The sequence below is a fragment of the Jaculus jaculus genome, chromosome 17 (genome assembly GCF_020740685.1).
Source record: "Jaculus jaculus isolate mJacJac1 chromosome 17, mJacJac1.mat.Y.cur, whole genome shotgun sequence".
In the NCBI taxonomy this organism is placed as follows: domain Eukaryota; kingdom Metazoa; phylum Chordata; class Mammalia; order Rodentia; family Dipodidae; genus Jaculus; species Jaculus jaculus.
Window position 1 is genome coordinate 66,754,657 of NC_059118.1, and position 22,924 is coordinate 66,777,580.

Consider the following 22,924-nt stretch of genomic DNA (forward strand, 5'->3'; position numbering starts at 1 on the left):
ATCTGTCTTTCTCTCTGTGTCTGTCACTCTCAAATAAATAATAAATAAAAATTTAAAAAAAAAAAAAAAAGAAGAACCTAGGCATGACTCTCCCTCCCCGAGGGGACAGCACAGCAGTGAATGTGACAGCTGGGCCACCCCAGAGCAGCTAGCGGGAGGGACACACAGCAGGGTGTTGACACAGGGCTTCTTCCTGCCACTCAGAATGCTGTGCGGTTTAAAACTTACAGATTGTTGATTTCTGGGATTTCTAAGATATTTTATTTTTATTTATTTATTTATTTGACAGAGAGAGAGGGAGAGAGAGAATGGGCGTGTCAGGGCCTCCAGCCACTGCAAACAAACTCCAGACATGTGTGCCCCCTTGTGCATCTGGCTAATGTGGGTCCTGGGGAGTCAAACCTGGGTCCTTTGGCTTTACAGTCAAGCGCCTTAACCACTAAGCCATCCCTCCAGTCCCATTTCTAGAATTTTTTAGCTGTGCTGACTGCTAGTCTCCCCAGCTAATAGCAATCAGGGACTAACACCTCCGGGAGGCGTTGTATTGTTGGGGGCTGGCTTATGGGTATTATGGCCAGCTCCCCCTTGCCAGTGTTTGGCACACTCTCCTGTTGCTATTATTGACCTTATGTTTGCCAGGGGGTGATGTCCACCCTCTGCTCATGCCATCATTTTCCCCTGCCCTCATGGAGCTTCTCATCAAGCCTGTAAGCCAAAACAAACCTCTTTTTCCCCGCAAGCTGCTCTCGGTTGGGTGATTTCTACCAGCGGTGTGAACCGGTCTGCAGCACGTGTGCTCGTCAGCACTAGAAGCCTGCAGCCAGGGTCACGCAGCAGCTCTCCCACTGGCCGGCCCCTCCTTGCTGGCGTTGACCTCCTGCCTCTGCCTGTGGTCTCTGGGCATCTAGAAGATCGGCTCCAGAGCTCCCTCTTTGACCAGGCCTTTGAACACAAAGCAGGAAGAGTGTTTTCTATGGAGAAACCTCTTTTCTCCTTTTTCTTGTTTAATCCTTTCAAGTACTCCAAAGAAAAATAAGCAAGAAAGAAAATTTTAGGGAATTATGCATGTTACAGTAAAACAGTAACAAATTTTCATGCTTTTAGGGGGATATATTTGTGCATTATTATGTAGGAAGGTAGAGAGAGAGGGAGATCACCCTCAACTGCCTTTTCAGTGCTAAAGACCATTCTCGTAGAGATCCACACGCCAGGTGTTGGTTGTCAAGTGGGCACTACAGTTTGAAATTTCCAGACTGTCTTTGTTTTTCCGAAGTAGGGTCTCACATTAGCTCAGACTGACCTTGAATACACTATGTAGTCTCAGGGTGGCCTTGAACTCTTGACACTTCTCCTACCTCTGCCTCCTGAGTGTTGGGATTAAAGACTCTGCCACTACACCCAGTTCAGACTGTCTTTTATGCAAGGTTGAATTCAGGAATGAGTTCTTGCAGACAAAGGGGCTGTGAATGGTTCCCTCCATTCAGCAGGTGTTGGTTGACGACAGAGGCTGCTTTCGGTTTTGGAACTATGCTAGCGAGTCGGACCCAGCCCGCACCGGGGGGAATACACCATGTGCCCACTGGAGAGTAGACGCCAGGATCCAGTGTGGCGAGCAGCTTTCGAGTTAGGCCACTTCTGTCCTCTGAGCTGCTTCATTGAAGCCATGTTTAGAGAGAGGCTGCAGTGTGGCTTGGCCTTTCTTGGTCTCACAGTGGGGCGGGTCGCCTGTGACTCAGAGTTCTTATGGAGCACTTGGGTAAGGACCAGGATTGGTGATGGCGGTGCAGGTGGCATAAGAACCTGCCTGGTGACCCATCCAGAGGTGGAGAGGGTGTCCCCAGTGCACAGCATGGGCAGACAAGGGACCTTGCTGAGCAGCAAGTTTGCCAACACCAAAGAGCTGAGGAACACTGACAAGGAGTGATGTGCAAACTGTCCCCACAGGCGACAGCATCCCATCAGCTTGCTCTGGGACCTGGAACCTTTACCTGTCAGGCTTGAATGCCCCTGTGTGTACAACATCGTCCTACCCAGCCATCAGGCAGGGGCACTCACATCTCCCTCCTTGGTTCTCTGTTCTAGGAATAGAGCTGTGCCCGCCGGGAAAACGGTTCATGATCACCATGGTGGCAAGCTTCGTGGCCATGGCAGGCCAGTTCCTCATGCCAGGGCTGGCCGCCCTGTGCCGGGACTGGCAGGTGCTGCAGGCGCTCATCATCTGCCCCTTCCTGCTCATGCTGCTCTACTGGTCGTGAGTATCGCCCGCCCGTAGGCCCCGTGGCCCGTCCTTACGTCCACTCGTGTTGATGTGGGGTTTTCCCCAATGGTGCCCTCCCTCCCTCCCTCCCTCCCTCCCTCTCTCTCTGTTTCTCATCTTTTTTCTTTTTGAAATTTTTTTGTTCAATTTTTATTTATTCATTTGAGAGACAGAGAGAGAGGGAGAAAATGGGCGCACCAGGGCCTCCAGCCACTGCAAATGAACTCCAGACGCATGCTCCCCCTTGTGCATCTGGCTAACGTGGGTCCTGGGGAATCGAGCCTCAAACCGGGGTCCTCAGGCTTCACAGGCAAGCGCTTAACTGCTAACCCATCTCTCCAGCCCTCTCATCATTTTTAATTGTTTATGTGGGTCACGCTGTGGAGTGAGCACCGTGTGCTGTCCCCCAGCTCCAGTGAGCTGTCCATGACCAGTGTGGCTTCACACCAACTTCCTGCTGCCTACCTTAGGAAGTTTCTTTGAGATGACTCGTTATTAACAGACTTGCAGGCTTATAGAAGTGTCTTGTGTTGGGATGCAACATGCGGACAGAAATGTTGGAGGGGATTAGAAAAGCTCCTTGTCTCCTCTGTATCACGGGTAGACAAAATTTCAGCCTGTTGTCCAAATCTGGCCCACCATCTGATTTTGTAAATAAGGATTCCTGAGAACACAGCCTGTTCATGTGTCTACAAGTGCATTGCATGGCTCACACCACTGCAAAGATGTATTATCTGGCCTTTTTCAGGAAAAAAAAAATAGTTTGCCTACCCCTACTCAACATAAGCCCGTTAGGACTTTTAGAGCCACATGTAATAAGTTTTTGAGTTGCTGACTGTAAGGGGTGGGAAACACTAAACTCACTGCCGTGGGGTGTGACCTGGGTGACTGGACTTTTAAAACCTCCCTGAGAGGATTAATGTTCAACCAGGGTTGAAGCTTTCGCTCTGTGGCTAGAAAGAGGATGAAGGAAGATAAGGTTCGGTGAACCTGTTTAGAAACCGTGCCCTCATCTCTTTGTCTTCTCTCCCGTCCCTTGTGGCACAGATACCCTCGCTCTGCCCACACATCCAGCACACTGTGTGCCTGATGCACACCACACTGTCTTGTGAGCATTGAGTCACTAATGAAAACGAACTTTCTGGCATGCAGTCCATCACGTTCTTCCCTTAAGTGCTCCCTGGAGCCCCGAGGGCTGTTAATGGGCTTCCTTCTCCCGAAGTGCCAGGGAGTCAGACCACTTGTGACTCAAGTGCTGCCCACCCCAGGGGACCCACCGAGCAGTGAGCTGTAGGGCAGGTTTCCCAGGCACCCGCTGTGCTTAGTGAGTCAGGAGACCTTCCAGCCACCAGGAGCCAGTGGCAGCAGATGAAAAGAAGGACCCCTTGCTGGGGAGGCCACAGCGGCCAAAACTGCTCGTCTGGTATGCCTCCTCCAGCCCTCGCCCAGCCTTCTGCTCCAGTGGTGTCCTAACAGGCAAATAAGGCCCCTTCCCAGGAGCAGGGTTGGGTCTGCACTGTATTCCCCACTATCCCAGGAAGCCTTCCTGTCTCCTCCCTGGTGGTATTGTTGATGGCTTTCACATGTTTGGTGGTTCAGGGACATCAGTTTTGTCTAAAAACCCTTACTCTATGCAAACACAAACACTTTACTAATAGCAAGTGGACCACCCTTGCATCTCCTAGGCCCCTCTTGCAGAGGGCAGACCTATGGCCCCCTTACCAGCGCATTCCACACCCCTGCCTTGGGGTGCCCTCCCTACCCACCTGCTGGAGCCAGGGTAGATGACTCAGCCTGGAGGAGACCACATCCCTGGAAGGACACCAACTGCTTCCCTCCCCGGGTGGTGGGGTACCTGACCAGGGCTTAGAAGCAGGCCTCTCCCGGCAGCCCTGGGTCTGCAGGGCTGGCCAGTGGGGCTAGAGCTTTTCAACTTTTTCATTTCAGTTTTGTAAATACAGGCAAGCTAGTATCTCATTCATTTGAACACATGGTAAGAAGAAAAGTTCCTTGAAACATACAAATTTGAAAAAAAAATTGTTTCTTTTAAAGAAGGGACTTGTGTTCCCTGTTCCTGTGTAGGCACGGATGGTGGTACAAAGGTGCCACACCACGTACCCAGGTCTGTGCCGCAAGCTGGCTCTGCCAGTCCCAACAGTCTGGTCTGTCTCTTGCTGACTATTTCATGCCTCTGTAAAAGCAGGCCATAACAGTTCCTACCTCCTAGGGTTGCTTTGAGGACTGAAGTACTATAGGCAAAGGGGAGCCTGGAGGGACAGTCTTCAAGGGAGGCTTGGGGACTGAACCATAGTTGTCAGTAATCAGATTTGGAGAAGTCACTGAACTTAGAACAGTGTCTGTCACCTGATGCCTTATATGCTAATGGTTATGTAATAATGCCATATTTATTAGATTTTATATTTTTATGAGAGAAAAAAGAGAAAGAATTGGCATGCCAGGGCCTCCAGCCACTGCAATCAAACTTCAGACACGTGTGCCACCTTGTATGACTATGCAAACTTGTACATACATCACCTTGTGTGTCTGGCTTATGTGAGATCTGGGGAGTCACCATGGGTCCTTAGGCTTCACAGGCAATCCCCTTAACCACTAAGCCATCTCTGCAGCCCATATTTTATATTTATATTGCTACTATTTAAGGTACCTAGCATATGTCAAGCCTATGATACATTCTCATAAATACTAACTATACACCTCTTAATGTGTATGGAGAGCTGGGCATAGTGGGGACAGATTTGAACAATAGATGAGGAGACTTGTACCCCACATCTTCCTACCAGCCTTGACAGGCTCACACAAGTCAGTGGTTTTGAAAACTGGACAGCGCCAGTCCTTTTTCCTCACCTATCGTTACCACTGTCTTGCCATATGCTTAACAGGCTGTTGTGCCTGCTGGAGTCAGGTAAGTGGCCGCAGCAGCCACATGACCAGCTGCTGGTGGCGGAGGATGGAGGGGTCCACACTTGCCTTCGGGGAGCAAGTGTGGCTGCCGGTGCCCAGGGCGCTCGGCAGTGGGAATGGTGCCTGCAGTGACTCCAAAGAAAAGCTAGAGAGAGGAGGTCACATGAAGTTCTGGGAGGAAAAGTATTCTCGCAATGGAAACATCCAGGGCCAGGACAAAAGCAGGTTTGTGCTTAGCTCATTCTGGAAGAGGAAGGCCAGAGTAGCTGAGTGGTGCATGGGAGAGACAGGCAGGATACTCAGAAACAGATGGGGAAGGGCACCGTGGTCTATTGCCTAACAGCTCTAGGATCACATCAGGTTTCAAGCCAGCAGACGACATGAGGGAGAATCCAGCATGTGCTCTCAGAGGATCCACCTGCCATGTGGAATAGGGCAGTGGTAGCCTGTGCCCAGGGCCACCTGCAGAGATCCGACCAGAGGGGTGCTTTGGAAGTGATCCCAGTGAGATTTGTCGGGGCTCACGAGGCTAAGAGAAGAAGTGGTGACGGGCCAGGTCTCTGCAAGGTGGAGGGTCAGGAGGGATGAAGCCCAAAGTTCTGCCCTGCCAGTTCAGTTTGGAAATGATAAGTTGAGGTAAGTGGCTGAGAAGGTCCCCGTGTGAAGACAGCAGAAGGGCCACTGTGGGGAGCTTAGACACGTCCTTGGAGCCACAGCTGTGACCAACGTGAGCTTGGCTCTTAGCTGGCTCTAGTGACAGTGAGAGATCAGGAGGTGACAGAAAAAGATCGTTCATTGCTCCCAGTTCCCAAAAGGATGGGCCGTACCATCCCACAGGGCCACATGAGGAAGTGCCAGTGTTGGACAGAAAGCCAGCATGTCAGGATGGCTGTGGGCAAGCCCAAGGTTGGAGAAACAGCCCTGTGCCAGGCTCCACACAACAGAAGAAAGTGGCCATCTGTGTGCTGTGGGGCGCATGGCGCTGGGATCCTCTGGATAAGGATGCGGAAGGCGTGCAGAAGCAGATGCTCCGAGTTGACTGCGTCTAACTTCCTTCACAGGAGAGGAGCCCAGGTTCTGCAGGGAAAGAAGCAGATGCTGTTGGTGGGGAATGGGTGGGAATTAATGACGGTGCAGTCCCACCACTGAGACAGATGTCCCTTGGTTGCCTCAGAGAGCAGACATCAAAGGTCTTTCTGGAAAAGCTTTTGTCCTGGGTCTCACTGGTTGACCTGCACTGTGGAGACATCCACACATGCAGACACATTCTAGAGACTGCCACCCTGGGAGTGTTTCTGGTTCTGTGCCATGCCTACCTGACACCCCACCCACAGCCACAGCATCCAGTCCTCAGCGCAGTTTCTGCTCCCAGCCTGGCCCTCCTCCCGAAGAGGAGCAGTACCGGTGGCTTTCTTGCACTCTGCCAAGACTTTTCGTCGGGTACCTGTTGGGGACAGTCTCAGCTTGGGCTCCTCTCTGTGTGAAGACGTGCTCCAGCTGCGTGAGGATGGTGAATTATTAACGGCACCCTGTTCGGTTGGAATTTCATCCCGACAAGAGCTGTTGGCAACCAGCGTGGTGATTATAGACCTGGGGGGGGGGGGGCAATGAGAAGCTAAGGAGCCTGCAGGAGACTAGAGGAAGCTCTGCTCGGCCGCACAAGTCAGGTAGTAAGTAAGCGGGCCACTCCCCGAGGAAAGCCCTGTGTAGTAGCTGCCTTCATGTTTCTGGAACAAAATGCCTGCCCAGCAGCAATTTGTGGAAGGAAAGGGTTTATTCAGTTTTGAGGTGACGGTTCATCATGCAAGAAAGGCATGGTAAGAAAGGTGTCACAGCTGCACATCCGCAGGGAGGGAAGAGAGCGAGCTAGCTGGCCCTGGCACGCAAGGCTGGACTGTGAAATCCCAAGCCCCCCCCCCCCCGCAGTGGAGCACCTCCTCTAGCAAGGCTTCAGCCCCCAGACTGGACTGAGTATGAAGTTTAATCACAGACGCATGAGGCTATGGGAACATTGTACGCTCACACCCCCACACCTAAAGACAGTGGAAAGGGGGACACAACCCCTTGGAAAAAAATGTATTGCTAAAGGAGTTGATGCTTAGCAATTTAAAGAGAAATACCATTATAAAATATATAAATAGGGCTGTGGAGATGGCTCAACAGCTGGCCTGCATTCAGTTCTCCAGTACTCACTTAAAATCAGATGCACAAAGTGGCACATGAGTCTGGGTAGTGTTTACAACAGCACGAAGCCATGGCATGCCCATTCTCATTCATTTTCCTTTTCTCCCTCTCCCCTCAAACATAAATATTCAAAAATATAGGGGATAGTAAAAATATTGTGTATGTACGCACAACAAAACCTTGGGCTAGGTAAATATTAAATTAAAAATTTTAATTTCATCATTTGAATGGTTCTAAGTCTTAAATATCACAAAAATGTTCTATCCAGAATCAAACATATTTTTGGAATTTTATTGTTGTTTGAGGGGTTTGTTTTCTAAAATGGAGTCTGTTATGCATCACAGGCTAGCAGCCCTCCTCCTTCCTCAGCCTCCTGAGTAGCGGAGATGACAGGTGTGCATCAGCATACCAGCTGGGGCCAGGCCTTCAGTCAGCCATGCTGAGCACTTACAGCCCTGGGCTCCCGTCACCCCCAGGCAGTCGTTGAGCTGGACTCTGTAGCATCCCATGCAGGTAATGAGCCTGGGCATGCAGTCTCCATGGCTGGCTGAAGGCCCTGTGGCTGCAAGGTGGCACCAGCTCCAAGTCTAGGGCTGGAATGAAAGCCACCAGCTGCCCAGCTCGGGGCTACATGCTGCTGGGCCGTGAGGCACCTGGCCACCAGGAGCACCATGTACTTGGCACAAAGCTGGGCCTCACATCTGGGAAGAGTTCCATGTCCTCATTATTTAATAAATGCCAAGACAATTACACAAACATTCCTTCAAATTACTAGGGTGTTGCTACCTATCCTCATAGAGACTCAATAAAAATGTGCTAAGTGAATAAATTAACTTTGCTTCTTATTGCTAACTGATTTTAAGAGACCCTTTAATGTATTGTGAGTGCTGTGTGTGCAAGTGCATGCACGTGCATGTAAAATCCAGAAAGGATCAGCCTGTTTTCCTTTCCCAGACAACTCTAGGGACATAGCACTGTCCTCCTTCCAAGCCAGTTTTATCTATGAATACCACATTATACAAAGAGATCCCATTACAGATAAACAAGGCTGTGGGGTTCCCTAAATACAAAGAATTCAGTTATATTAACAATTAAGTCACACAGGGCAGGGGAAGAAGTGAGTCATAGAAGCTACAATCTCTGTTAGCCAGATGCACAAGGGGGCGCACGCGTCTGGAGTTCGTTTGCAGAAGCTACAATCTCTGGGAACCCGAGGAGTATGCACACTTCCCAGTGAGCATTGTAGTTGGTTTCAGGAGACGAATGGGAAATGTAAAGAAAAAGCTTTAAGCCGGGTGTGGTGGCGCACGCCTTTAATCCCAGCACTCGGAGGCAGATGTAGGAGGATCGCTGTGAGTTTGAGGCCACCCTGAGACTCCATAGTGAGTTCCAGGTCAGCATAGTGAGTTCCAGGTCAGCATGGGAAAGAACGAGACCCTACCTCAAAAAAGAAAGAAGAGGAGCCTCAGTCAAATCCTGTCTACACATTGTCTAGACTGAGTAATGAAACACTGTGTGACACTAACACATGGCCAATGTGGAAATGAGGATGATAGCCCGTGTTTCAGTCATGAAAGTTGAATGAGCAGTTAAAATGACATGGAATTGTTCTGTAATCTGGTGTTTGGAATCTGCTACCAGCATAGATGTTTAGAAAGCCCTCGGGTAAGAAATTGCCTTATTTTCAGCTTCTGAGTAAAAAAGTTACATAAAAATACTAGGAACCCCAGGGCTCACCCAGCTGCTTCTAATAAGAAGTTGGGAGAGGCCATCCAATGTCATGCACACACTCAAGCAGGGCAGTGAGGCCCTGCTGCCCCCCCAGGGTCAGGACTTGTTCCAAGAGTCCATCTCATGTCCTCACCCCAAGCAAGCTATGGTTGGTGGTGGCCAGCTTGAGGATCATCATGGAAACCAGGAAACGAGGCAGACAGAGGCCAGTGTGAGCATGTGTATTCACATGTGTGTGTGCGTGTGTGCGTGTGTGCGTGTGTGCTGGTGCTGAGCTCGGTGTCTTGGTGCCTGGCTCAGGTGAGAAGTGCACTGGCAACTGGCCCAGGTCTACGTGATGGCCGAAACGAGGTTGCGGTGTCCTGGCCACCTTGGGATGGGCCTTAGGGACTCTGGCAGTGCACGTGGCACAGTACTCAGAGAGTGGCAGTCTGGCCTGACTCTGACATTGGAACTGGTTAGTGACAAGTTCCCAAGGAAAGGGGAGTGGATGGAGGTGTGCATGACAGTGGTAAGAGTCACCCTCAAGAGCCGGCACGAGGGTGAGGCGGGACTGGATGACAAGCTGTTGCCACGCTGTGGGCTTTGTCTGCCACCCTGCCGGACACTGGGTTGGAGCCCAGCACTCTTCAGGACAGGCGGGTTGGACCTCCTACAACAGGCTACAGGCACGAGGCTGGCAGAAGCCCTCTGCCCTGTTGCCCACGTCCCTCCTCAAAGTCCCCTGTGCTGACAAGCTCAGAGTCTCCACGTGGCAAGCTGGCCTCGCACTCACAGTAACCTTCCTGCCTCAGCTTCCTGAGTGCTGAGCTTACTTCAGTGAGTCACCATGTCCACATTTAAGTCTTTAAAGAAAGAGGGCTGGGGAGGTGGTTCTGCAGCTAAAGGTACAGAGCCTGCCAGCCTGGGCACCCACATGAAGCGAAACACATGAAGTGGCGCGTGCTTCTGAAATTCATTTGCAATGGCAGGAGGTCTTGCTGAGCCCATTCATATTGATTCATTTTCTCATAGTCTCTCTAATAAATAAACATTTAAACACATTAAAGAGAGGCAGGGAAGGGGATGAAGGGAGGAGGGAGAGGAAGGAAGGGAGGGGGCGGAAGGCATCAAAGAATGAATAATTAAGAAATTCAGGGCTTAAGTGATGGCTTAGCCGTTAAGACGCTTGCCTGTGAAGCCCAAGGACTCATGTTAGATTCTCCAGTGCCCACATAAACCAGATGCACAAAGTGGCACGTGCATCTGGAGTTTGTTTACAGTGGCTTAAAGCCCTGGTGCACCCATACTCTACCTGTTTCTCTGTGTGTCTGTCTCTCAAATAAATAAATAAAATATTTTTTAAGAAAAAGAAATCTACATGAGGGCTGGAGAGATGGCTCAGTGGTTAAGACACTTACATGCAAAGCCTAAGAACTCAAGTTTGATTCCCCAGTACCAACATAATGCCAGCTGCACAAGGTGGCATGTACATCTAGAGTTCATTTGCAGTGGCTAGAGGCCCTGGTACACCCAGATTCATTCATTCATTCATTCATTCTCTTTCTCCTTCAATCAAATAAATATATTTTTAAAATATATTTTAAAAAGAAAGAAATCCACATGAAAATATGTTCCACTGGGACCCAAGCTTGCATTTTGTCCAAGTGTTTGAAAACGGATATTCTCCCAACTGTGTTGATTCAATTATGGCCTTAGATTTTGTGGTGCGCTTTCTTCTGGGACCCTCGGGAGTGTTGGACAGTCTGACACCTGGTCACACCAGAGCATCAGTAGCTAGCTTTGCCTCTTCACCACACAGGTCTCCGGAGCACTGCCAGCTCTCTTTCTCATGCACCCAGGGAAAGCCCAGCTGCCCTCCCCTCCCTGGGCCCGGCCCGGGGTCTTTACAGGCCCTTCTTGGGAGAAGCCCCGCAGGAGGACGCCCAGCGGTGGATCTGTTGTAGGTCTTGGGCCTGGAGCTGCAGTTCGTGTGCGCGCGTGCTCTGGGCACATTTGCTCCCCAAGTGGGCGATGCCATGTTGAGTCACGGGCAGGAAGGAGTGCTCATCTACACTAGTCTCACCCAAAACTAAACGCTGCAAGAAGCAAAGGAATGACTTCAGGGTACAACTAATTTCATGAAGCATTAGCAGCTAGTTTTATTCCCTTTCTGTACTTTCTTTATAAGCAGATGTCCTAGCACAACACGCGAAAGTGGCGACCATGCTTCTTAGCCAGAGAATTGCCAAATGGACCTTTACCAGAGTGACACAAACACACGTGCGCCCTCATGCATAATAAACACCGGGCCAGCCCAGTGGCACACCCCTTTAATCCCAGCACGCGGGAGACAGAGGTAGGAGGATTGCCATGAGTTCGAGGCCACCCTGAGACTACACTTAATTCCAGGTCAGCCTGGGCCAGAGTGAGACCCTACCTCGAAACCCCCCCCCAAAAAAAAAGCACGCAAACACACCCTTCACACACAAGAAAATGTGTATCATGGAGTTTTGTACAGCCATAAAAAGGAATCAATTATGCCATTGACAAGAAAATGACTAAAACTCTTCTTCATCATGTTGAGTGAAATAGGCCAGACCCAGGGTAGTTCTCACACTTTTTCTCATATGTGGAATCTGGGTTCAGAATGCCTACATGTATAAGACAGAAAGGCAGAAGCAGCCGGGCACAGGGGCGCACGCCTTTAACGCCAGCACTTGCGAGGTGGAAGTACGAGGATTGCTGTGAGTTTGAGGCCAGCCTGAGACTACATAGTGAATTCCAGGTCAGCCTGGGCTAGAGTGAGACCCTACATTGAAAAAGCAAAAAAGAAAGAAAGAGAGAGGGAGAGAGAGAGAGAGAAAGAGGAAGGAAGGAAGGAAGGAAGGAAGGAAGGAAGGAAGGAAGGAAGGAAGGAAGGAAGGAAGGAAAGAAAAGAAAAGAAAAGAAAGAAAGAAAGAAAGAAAGAAAGAAAGAAAGAAAGAAAGAAAGAAAGAAAGAAGAAAAGAAAGAGCAAGCAAGCAGAAGTGGAAGTGGATAGTTTGTGCAAAGGTCAGTACAAGGGATGGGACAAGAGAGGGTCAAAGTACATGGTATTCATTAATGAAAATGTTATAAAGAAACCCATTATTTTGCACGGTAAATATATGCTAACAAAATAAAAAGAATGCAGCCCAAATAGCATACTTGTTGAAGTCAGATTCTCCAATTGGGCGAAGAAATAATTTATTATTTTTAAACATTTAAAAGGCAAATGATCATCCTTATAATGCTGTGATCACTGTACCAAGTTTTAACTGCTGATCCAAGTAGTTGATTGCTGGCTTATGTGCTGGGATGCAAGAGAGGCCTGGGAAGCATCAGTCAGATGGACTTGAATTTGGCTGAACTTTATACATCGGATGGGAATGTGAGTTAGAAGCCAGGAATTCCTACCAAATCCCCAGTTAGCCACGCGGTGCCAGCCACGCAGCGGGGGCTTGTCGGAATTGCGTGCTGCCACCCAACTCAGAGGAGCAGCAAGGAAGAGCGCACATGTCTGTGAGCCCAGCGCTCAGGAGGCTCGGGTGGGGACTGTTCAAGGTCAAGGTGAGCCTGGGCTACGAAGTGAGGCCCTGTTTCAGAAAAGGGAGGGGGAGAGAGAGAGAGAGAATGAACCAACGGGGGAGAAACTTGACTCTTGTAGGAGTAACATTGATACGACACCATCAGGAAGGTTTCCACATAGAAGCTCCCATGAAACTCCAGAGCCGCATTTCACTCCAGCTGTTTTGAGCAGGGTCTTTCTAAGAAAATATGTATTCTGAGCTGGAGAGATGGCTTGGCGCTTAAGCACTTGCCTGTGAAGCCTAAAGATGCTAGTTTGAGGCTTGATTCCCCAGGACCCACGTAAACCAGGTGCACAAGGGGCGCATGCATCTAGAGTTTATTTGCAGTGGCTGGAGGCCTGGGTGTGTCCATTCTCTCTCTCTCTCTCTCTCTCTCTCCATTCCTCCCTCCCTCCCTCCCTCTTTCTCTCTCTGTCTGTTGCTCTCAAATAAAAATTTAAAAAATAAAAATAAATATGTAATCTACTTTCGAAGGCCACTGAACATGGTATGCTGTTGTTCCAGGCCTGTCTGTACTGGTAATGGTGCTCAGCAAAGGGTCAGCCCTAGGGGTGGGGTCTCTGAGGTCATCACTGTGCAGTAAGTGTCTAGGACATATGCCAACCAGAAACCACCACTTGACGCTGAAGTTCTGCTTTGTCACTCTGCCATCTGTGGGCTGGCACGAGGGACCTCTGTGTCAGGACAGTGGGGTACTTCCAGGGTATCTGTGGCTTGCGAGGCTCCTGTGCTCACGGGGAGGGAGCAGGATACTCCAGCACCCCATTGCTGATGCTGCCTTTCTTGAGGTGTGGCCGTCAGCCCAGTAAGTCCCTCTGTTTCCCACAGCCTGGCCAGGGACTTCCTTTTCCAGAAGTCTCTCCCACGAGCCTGTCCTGGGGCTCTTCTATGCAGAGCTGTGCTTCCAGTGAGTGCACCATGTAGCCTCCATGTTACACATGAGAAACCCCTTTGGTTTGGTCTGCACTTGGCATTTTTCATGCGGGAGAGTGCACGGAGTGGGATGGCTTGTTCTGGCCTCCTTTGCTTGCTTCTTCGGTTGGACACAGTCCACTTCTCCAAGTCTCTGAGGTGTCCCCCTCAGTCCCGAGGCTTTTGATCACTTTTGTGTCATTAGATTTATTTTTAAAAAAAGATTTATTTATCAAAGACAGAATGGGCACACCAGGGCCTCTAGCCACTGCAAACGAACTCCAGACGTATGTGCCATCATGTGCATCTGGCTTACGTGGGAACTGAGGAATTGAACCTGGGTCCTTAGGCTTCTCAGGCAGGCTCCTTCACTGCTAAGCAATCTCTCCAGCCCTCTTTTTCTTTCTTTAAGTAGGGTCTCTTTCTGTAGCCCAGGTTGGCCTTGAACTCACCGTGATCATCCTGTCTTAGCTGACCAAGTACTGGAATTACTGCTACAAACTTCCATACCTGGCTTTGGTATATTATCCAAACTGAAATCATCCTGGGCCTCTAGCCCAACCATTCTTTATGACTGTGCGGTACATTTAAATACATCATAAAACTTAAGTATTTTGTGCCTGTGCCCTTTGGGTTCATTCTGGAACACCTGAGCAGCCTCACAAGAATGTACTTTCCCGATGTTGGCCTTCTGAGGGCATCTGGCGGCTTGTGCACTACTCTGCTGTGTCCATTAAGGCTGAGGGGCTGGACCCCAAGTCAGACGCCGGGGTTCAGATCCCTGCTCTGCCTCTGATAGCTAAGTTCTTGAGGAATGAGTGTTCTTTCGTCTGAGCTTTCCAAGCTATAAGATGGATAACAATAGTCAAAAGCTTGACCTGGGAAACTAGTAACACCATCCCCGGCAAGCCGCAGGCTCATCAGTGAGAAAGGAGACTTCCAGGGCTGCCAGCCGTCCGCGGCAGTTGCTTGGCGGGGCTGGTGACTCCCAGGAGAGCGCTGTTCCCCGCTTCCCTTCATTTGGGGCCCTGTGGCTGCTGCTCGGAGGATTCCATACCTGCGCCCTCTCTCTTCTCTTCTCCTTTCATACCCAGCAGCTGCTCCCCAGCCCAGCCTACTGTTTCACGCCCCCACCCCTTCCCTGGGGTTCCTGTCCCCACAGCTGTTCGTCTTCCAGACGGCCGGGCAGAGCCCCGCCTTCCTTGGCAGTCCTGGCCGCGATCTTCCTCAGTTCTCCCACCATATCACATGTGCACATCCCTCAAGTCGTGTGTGCATGTGGGCTAGCTTGTTTATCGCGTTTGTAGAGGCTTCCTTCCGCAAGACATGAGGTCAGGAAAGGAGGTGCAGTGGGCCTGTAGTGACAAAGCTCAGCACTAGGGGAAGCAAGTCAGCGAGGGTGCCGGCTCTAAGAAAGGCTCACCCCATCTCCTAACCCACGCCTGTAGTGTGCGCCTGCCTTAAAACTTACTCAAGTCTCAAAGGTCCCCAGAAAGGACGTGTCTTTTCTGCTCTGAGGTTATAGTTGTTCATGCTCTGTTGTCTGAGGACCTGACCTTGAGGGTGACAAAGATGAGCTGGAGAGTGAATGGCCACTCAGGATAACACAACATCCCAGGGCCTTAAATCTGGGAGCCAGTGGGCTGAACACGGGGCCTCTCGTGCAGCCTCTGGTCTCTGCCTGTGGCTGTGAAGCCTGGGAAGAAAAGAAAACCTTCTCATGAAAATCAGGGATCATGCATGACCAGAGCTGTCTTCCTGAGAGTCAATGCTTAGACGGAATTCCAGAAACCAAAGCGGCTGCCTTGTACACAGAGCACAGGCCTTTGTTTTGAAAACAGAATGATGTTACTCAAATCCACCCTCGCCTCCCAGCCAGGGAGCAATGCTCTATGTAGTGGGCAGATCATCACAGGGCTGCCAGACAGATGAAGCACAGGGGTCAAGATGGCTCAGCACAGTAGCATCATTTTGTGTGAGGAGACGGGGCTCTGAGCTCCTGGCCCCAGAGGTTGGCAGATATAGCTGTACCTACCACTGGGCTATTTCTTCTCCTACACAGCACTAACATGACTTTGACTCTCTGCCCTGAAGTTTGTGTCCACAGACATTTAGTATAAGTAATATTGTATAATAGTGTTGGATGTATTATTTTGGCACTCCAGAGACTGCCTGCAAAGGAACTTGTGTTGTCAGACAAGAATAGGGAAAGAGAAACCCTGAATAGAAATCAAAACATTTAGAATCAAATCACAGATGTAGCTATAATGATATTGAGATAAAACTGTGAGCTATTAAATCTATATGTTGGAAAAATGAATGCTAATGACCTATCTCAAGAAATTAAGAAAGGACACTAGTCCCAAATGTATCAGCAAGATAGCAATAATATTGATGGGCTCTTAAACTATAAGCATGGAAAGTCTTGATTATTAAAAAAAGAAAATCATCGGGGTTGGAGAGATGGCTCAGTGATTAAGGTGCTTGCCTGTGAAGTCTAAGGACCCAGGTTCAAGTCTCTAGGTCCCATGGAAGCCAGATACACACAGTGGCACATGTATCTAGAGTTCCTTTGCAGTTGCTAGAGGTCCTAGAGTACCCATTCTCCCTCTCTCTCTCTCTCCCTCTCTCTCTCCCTCTCCCTCCCCCCTCCCCTCCCTCTCTCTCCCTCCCTCCCTCCCTCCCTCCCTCCCTCTATCTGTCTCAAATAAATAAAAATAAATCTTTGAAAAAATCAGTGCCTATCAGTTGACACAGTATTGTTGTGACTTTCTACCTGGCGGGCGCAGAGGACGCTAGCACTAAACCATAGCAGTGCTGACACTGGTTTCCAGCTGCTCCGTCCCTCTGGAGGTTTTCCTAAGCTGGCAAGGGTGTCAGGTCATTACAGTAGCCTCTTAGAGTCCATCCTGCCTCTCTGAATAACATGTCACTAAAATTAAACAGTAGGAAGCCACTCAGCTATTCCTTTTGTGTCTTTGCAGGATATTCCCAGAATCTCTCCGCTGGCTGATGGCTACCCAGCAGTTTGAGTTGGCAAAGAAGCAGATCCTGTACCTCACACAGAAGAACTGTGTGAGCCCAGAAAGTGACATCAAGGGTGTAATGCCAGGTGAGTATCCCCCCAGCTGGCTGGGGTGCCCTGAGGCTGGTCTTGCTGTATCGGATGGCTGTTCTAGCCGGGTCCAGCGTTCCTGCACCCATGTTGTGTGCAGAAGGATGGCAGTAACCGCCAGAATCTGGGAGTGAGAGAGAATGGACCTTCTCTCCACTTTCCACGAGCTGGCTGCTTTCATAGTCAAGTTAAACACATTCAGCACTCCTTTTGCCCATGCAAAGCCAGAAGTAGAGCAGGAGTCTGATACATACTTGATCTTCACTGGGTGTATTTGGCTGTGTGGCACCTGGCCTCTCCTGCTCACCTGCTAGGATTAGAAGCCCTGGCTCAGGGTGCGGGTGGCTGTTATGACCTCTCTTCCCAGGTATGACCTTCAAAGAGCCGTCATTGGCTATTTTTGGCCATGGCCTATTTGCTGGGCAAGAGAAGAGCTGGAAACATGAGCTGTTTTGTGGGGTGTTCAGATATGTAAAAGTCTTATGAAAAAGTGATATCCGCAGGTGGGGCTTGAAAGCTGAGGGCCATAAATGTCACCAAGGAGTTCTCCATAGACAGGTTCCTGGCCCCTCCCTGGCAAAAGTACATGCTGACCTGTTTATCTGGAAGAAGCTCTAGGAACGTGTGTCTGTAGTAAGCACTAGAGGAGATTGTGATGCAAACAACCTAGAAATGGCCTTTAGACATCTGGTAGACCCCAGCTCTGATCTGCCACCCTGACCTGAAGATCTAGTGTGTATTGTAAAGTTCCCTAGGAAAACAATCTATAGGTATGCATGTGTGTGTGTGTCTGAGAGAGAGAGAGAGAGAAACAGATTTCCCCCATAATCAGAACTCCTATGTTAGCCATGCAGCCAGTCAATTCTCAGATGTTTGCTAAGCCTGCTAAAGCCCAGCACTTGGGAGAGCAGAGGTCACAAGCCAAGCCTAATGCGGGGGCAGTCACAGGCAAGGGTGTTGCACAGGGCTGTTAAGATGAGCGCCCAGTCAGGAGAAGTAAAGTACTGGGGCCAAGGGGTTCCATGTGACCACGGGACAGTAGTGAGCGTCTGGATGAGCCTGGCTGTGAGGCATAAGTGAGCCGGGATCTGAGGCATGTAGTGGATGTGCCCTGCACATCCATTTCCAAGGGGAAAGGGACATATGAGCAATTTGGATCATAGATGCTCTTATTATCCAGCTAGTCCTCTTACTGGACTCCCCATTCAGAAGGTCTTGGGGTCCACAAAAGCTGCTGTTCCACCCAAGTGGCATCCCTGCCTCCTTTTGTGCTCAAGATAGCCACTGGGCCACCGCCACATGTTGGGTGAGGTGTTGTTTACCAAGTCCTTCAGCAGAAGCAGGAGTCAGGTCAGCCTGAAGCTTAGGATTCCGTGGAATAAAGAAGTATATAAAGGAGCCCTATCTGGTCTCCCTGAAGAGTTCTGCGTGTCTCAGGGGCATCTGAGACCCCTTTCTCAGGAGCAGTGACACATGGGCCCACATGCCGGTCCCCTTTCAAGTGATCCACAGACGTGGACTCGCTCTTGACATTCAAAGCTGTATGCTCCACACACGAGTCCTCCCAGCAGTACACTATGCATGGGGTCTCATAATGCTCCCATTTGCAGGTGAGGAAACTGAGGCACAGAGGCCAAGTCACTTTGCCACTGGTCACATGGCTACTCAGCTGAGCGGGGCCCAAAAATCCAGTGGACATGGTGCCAAACAGGAAGAATATGTAGGCCTGTGAAGAGAGATGGTGCTAAGGAACCCTCTTGACCCCAGGGTCTGCCCATTCTGGACCACCACAGATAGCTTCCTGAACTTCTCCAGGTCCCCTTCAGTAGCACGTTCCTGCTCTCCAGTCTCATGGTGCATTTGCTTCTCCTAATGAAAGCACCATGTTCCGCTCCTTGCAGGGTAACATGTCATCAGGAAAAGACTTCTCTCAATCCTAATTCCACTGATTTCATTTCCTTCTGATTTTGGAAAGTGATATTAGCTTTTTTTTTCTTTTCTCCCTCCTTCTGGTTCATTCTTTATTTATTTATTCTTTATTTATTTATTTTATTAGAGAGAGAGAATGGTGGGTATGCCAGGGCCTCTAGCCACTGCAAATGAACTCAAGACATATGCACCACATTGTGAATCTGACTTTACATGGGTACTGGAGTACTGAACCAAGGTCCTTAGGCTTTGTAGGAAAGTGCCTTAACTGCTGAGCCATCTCTCCAGCCCTGCTTATATGTTTCTTCGTGCTTATCTCTATTCTATGTCCTAGGCAAGAGCTTAAGCAAAAGATGGTTAGTCCCTTTGGTGAATAGCAGAAGACAAAGGCTTGCCAGGAGCTGTCATGTGGAGGTCACTGAAGCTTTTGTTACCCTGCTGCTGGCTTTCTCTTGCTTCCTACTGTCAGATCCTCCCAGACAGCCCTAGGCAAAACTGCCCAGCACCGGGGAGGTGGCAACCAGGCTATTTTATCTAGCCAAACCCGACACTTCCAGCATCCTTAGCTCAGCCTCATTCTTCCACTTGGAACTGTCACCTCATCTAGTCCCCCAGCCTGCTCCTGGGCTCTTACCCAGTCCTCCTCTGGCGGGCTCACTGACCCGTATGTTCTGCCCTGTCCTCCCGGCTTCCGTCAACAGCCCAGACACTTCCTAATCCCATCACCACCTGCTTCACAACTTTCCAGTGGCCTCCCACAGCCTTCAGGGGAGATCCCCACATCTTCCACGTATCTTGGACACCCTGCCTCAGCTCTACCTGCTGCCCCTGGGCCCTTGGCTTCTGTTGAGCTCCTACTTATTCCCTATAGGGCCCACCTCGTGCAAGTCCCCACCCGCTCTGACACATTCATTCCCATTCTGGCTAACTCTTGAGATTCAAGTCCACACTCATGTTCCATATAACCTAGGACTCCCCACACCCATCCACCCTTCTCCCCTCGATGCCCTAGCGGTAGGAGGGCCCTATGGATTTCTGGCCAGTGTTTCTACCCCACAGAGCCTCTGCTGCAGAGCTCAGGCTGTATCAGAACACCAAGGGAGACTGAGGGACCGTCTGTGTGAGTGTTCTGAGAACATTCACAGCATACAAGAATCCTGGACTCCCATAGCCAAGAAAGGGTGAAGCTGTGGCTTGTTACCTCTGGGCAGACAAGTGTCTCGGGCTTGGCTGTAAGTGGTGGAGGAGGGGCCCATGGTGCTCCGTTAATGCCCACTAGCTTTGAATCTGTGCTGGAAGAAAACCTGATTTCCGCAGCTTCCCATTTCCGTTCTTCTAAAACTTCCTTCAGTTTTTCTTTGAGGCCTGATACTTTGTGTGTCGCCAGTGCCTTCCACACAGTGTCACGTGATATGCCCAAGTATGACAGCTCTCCTTCCTGGGCCCCAGCTCCCAAGATTTTGAACATTTACAGCAAGAGGAAAGATCTTGCTGGTTCCATGCCAGCAGCCCACTGCAAAAGGAAAGCAAGAAAAAGCTCAGCTCAGCGCTGTTAGTGCCTTTCCTGCACAAGCATGAGACCCTGAGGGGGCCTGAAACTGCCTTAGTCCAAATCTCTAGCTCTCACTTAAACAAGGGGGCGTGGCCAGATGCGCCTGTAACCCCAGTCCCTCAAAGGAGACAGAGTCTGGGCAATCACCCAGGCTCATGGGAAACACCAGGTTTCTGTCTCAGAGACTCTGGCTCAAAATGAGTGGGGGAGCAACAGAGTGGGACACCTGACATTCTGCTCTGGCCACCTCAGGTGAGTGCCCCCCACTGCAGGCACGCACACGGGGTGCTGGTGAGATCAGTGAGAGAGCCAAGCCACAGGGCAGGGACTGGGCAGCATGGGGAGAACCCCCAGCAGGCATCACGTCCTCAGAGCCTTCTGAAGCAGTTTCAGCATTCCCTGCTTTACAGGAAGGCAGTGGGGACATCAAAGGCCGAAGTAGCTCAGTGAGGGCCAGCCCAGGGGAGGGAGACCACATGCATGCCCTCTGCTTCTCCCTCACGATGAGCCATGTGCAGGAAGCAGGGATCCTCTGACTGCCCACTTGGGGCTCTCTGTGGGCAACCCCGCTGGCAAAGCAATGTGCCCTGGCATTGCCAAGGTGGAGGCTGTGACCCACCATCTCACTCACACGCCATACAGGGCTCCTGGCCGTTGGCAGTGCTGCAGGGGATTTGCCCTTCCCTCCCTCCCGTCTGAGTTGTCAGTCTGTTCAGAACTCTGGTGACTGCTGCTCCGCCCAGCAGCATGTATGTAGGCTGGAAGCTGCAGGGACCTGCAGTTTTGGGCCAGTTGTTGAAAATGTGCACATATTTTAAAATCCAGCTATCTGGGGTGACAGATAAGTTCCAATATTGAAAGCCCAAAGATACATTGACTCTGGTAGCCAAGTACCACTAAGCCTAGACCCGTACGTGAGGGATGAGGGCGGCAGGGAAGAGAGACCATGTTCTCTCTCTCCTCTTCCCCATGGTCGGGGGCAGAGCTGCTGCGTCGGTTCTTTTATATGTGCTTTTTCATGACTTCCCTGCAGCCCTCCTCTCCTCCTTCCCTTTCCCTGCCTTTCCTTGCTCATCTCCGGGGTGCCGGGCTCTTTACCACTAACCCTAGCATTGACCATGAGGATCATAGCAAAGCCAACGAGACACCACCACCACCCCCCATGCAAGCCAGGGTGAGCTGCTCTGCCCCCTCTCTCTGTCACCCTGGGAAGGTGCAGAGAGGCCAGGACCACCTCAGCACCTCGTGCATCTGGGGCTCAGAACATGCACAGCAGAAATTCCCCCCCCATGGGTGCTGGGAAGCACCAACAGTGGCCGGCCACAGGCTACGTTTTCCCTGTGCATGCAGACTTGCCATCAGGTTCAGCTTACAAATCAGACACAGTAAGAGCAACTCTAAACTCTAGAGTACTCTAATAAAAGTTACTTGTGGGTGGAGAGATGGCTTAGCAGTTAAGCGCTTGCCTATGAAGCCTAAGGACCCCCTGGTTCGAGGTTCGATTCCCCGGGACCCATGTGAGCCAGATGCACAAGGTGGCACATGCATCTGGAGTTCATTTGCAGTGGCTGGAGGCCCTGACATGCCCATTCTCTCTCTCTATCTGCCTCTTTCTGTCACTCTCAAATAAGCAAAAAAATTCTTTAAACTTATTCATAATTTCTGAGCTTTTCATGCTCGAATTCTCCATTTAATATTTTCAAACCAGGGTTGGCCTTGAGGAATTGAGAGTTCAGATCCTGGGTGACTGTGGGAAGTCTTCCCAAGGAGGCTAACAAGCACCAAGATGGGCTTCCGTCAGGCCCATGGGACCCTCGCCGCTCCCAGGGCTTAGCACTGACCACAGGGTCAGAGAAATGTGGATGACTGGGGCCGTACGATGGAGCCAGGCACACGAAGCTCTGCTGTGTCTGTTTGAAATGCCTCCAGCAGCACTGAGTGAAGAATGCCCCAGAGCCTGGAGGAGGCCCCCTGTGTCTGGTCAGCTGTCTGCAGGCACTGTTCGCCCCTGTTACTTCTATCTAGTGCACAAGTTTGAGACAGACCCTGAGTTTCCAGCTGATAGCTGGGGTCAAAGTTTCTTATTTCCTCTCTGAGACCTCACTGGGGTCTCAGCCACCAACTCTTTCCTTCAGTTTGGAGTGCATGGATTTCGTCCAGAGGAACGCTGCTGTGGGAACTGAGCTGCTGTCGATGGGCACGTGATGTAACAGCAACCCTGACAAAACATCAGCAGTGCTGGAAAGGTTAACTTAATTACACTGAGAATGATAGACCAGAGTCAATTCTTACACTGGACTTCAGGGTTTAATGCTATTTTTAAAAACCTTTGGGTCGTAACACAGTTATAAGCAAGTGTCTTAACTGTTGAGCCATCTCCCCAGCCCGGTAAACAATTGTTACAGCTTCTTTGGCATCATATTTCATCTGCAATATTGCATTAACAGTTACATATAGACATTAAAAAGATGAGCTTTTAGCCACACGTGGTAGCACATGCCTTTAATCCCAGCACTCCGGAGGCAGAGGTAGGGGGATCTCTGTGAGTTTGATGTCACCTTGAGACTACATAGTGAAGTCCAGGTCAGCCTGGGCTATAGCGAGACCTTACCTCCAAAAACAAAACAAAACAAAACAAAAAAGAGAAGCTTTGGGCTGGAGAGATGGCTTAGCCATTAAGGCATTTGCCTGCAAAGCCAAAGGACCCAGGTTTGACTCCACAAAACCCACGT

General features: G+C 50.3%; 1 protein-coding gene across 1 annotated transcript in view; it reads left to right on the forward strand.

Annotated features, from left to right (window-relative positions):
* The window catches only part of Slc22a23 (solute carrier family 22 member 23), a 169,481-nt gene that overhangs the window by 130,132 nt on the left and 16,425 nt on the right, over positions 1-22,924 (forward strand). Inside the window, exons 4-5 of the mRNA XM_045136494.1 lie at positions 2,083-2,251; positions 16,581-16,708. Of these exons, the coding sequence (XP_044992429.1) occupies positions 2,083-2,251; positions 16,581-16,708 (297 nt within the window). The remainder of the gene's footprint in view (positions 1-2,082; positions 2,252-16,580; positions 16,709-22,924) is intronic.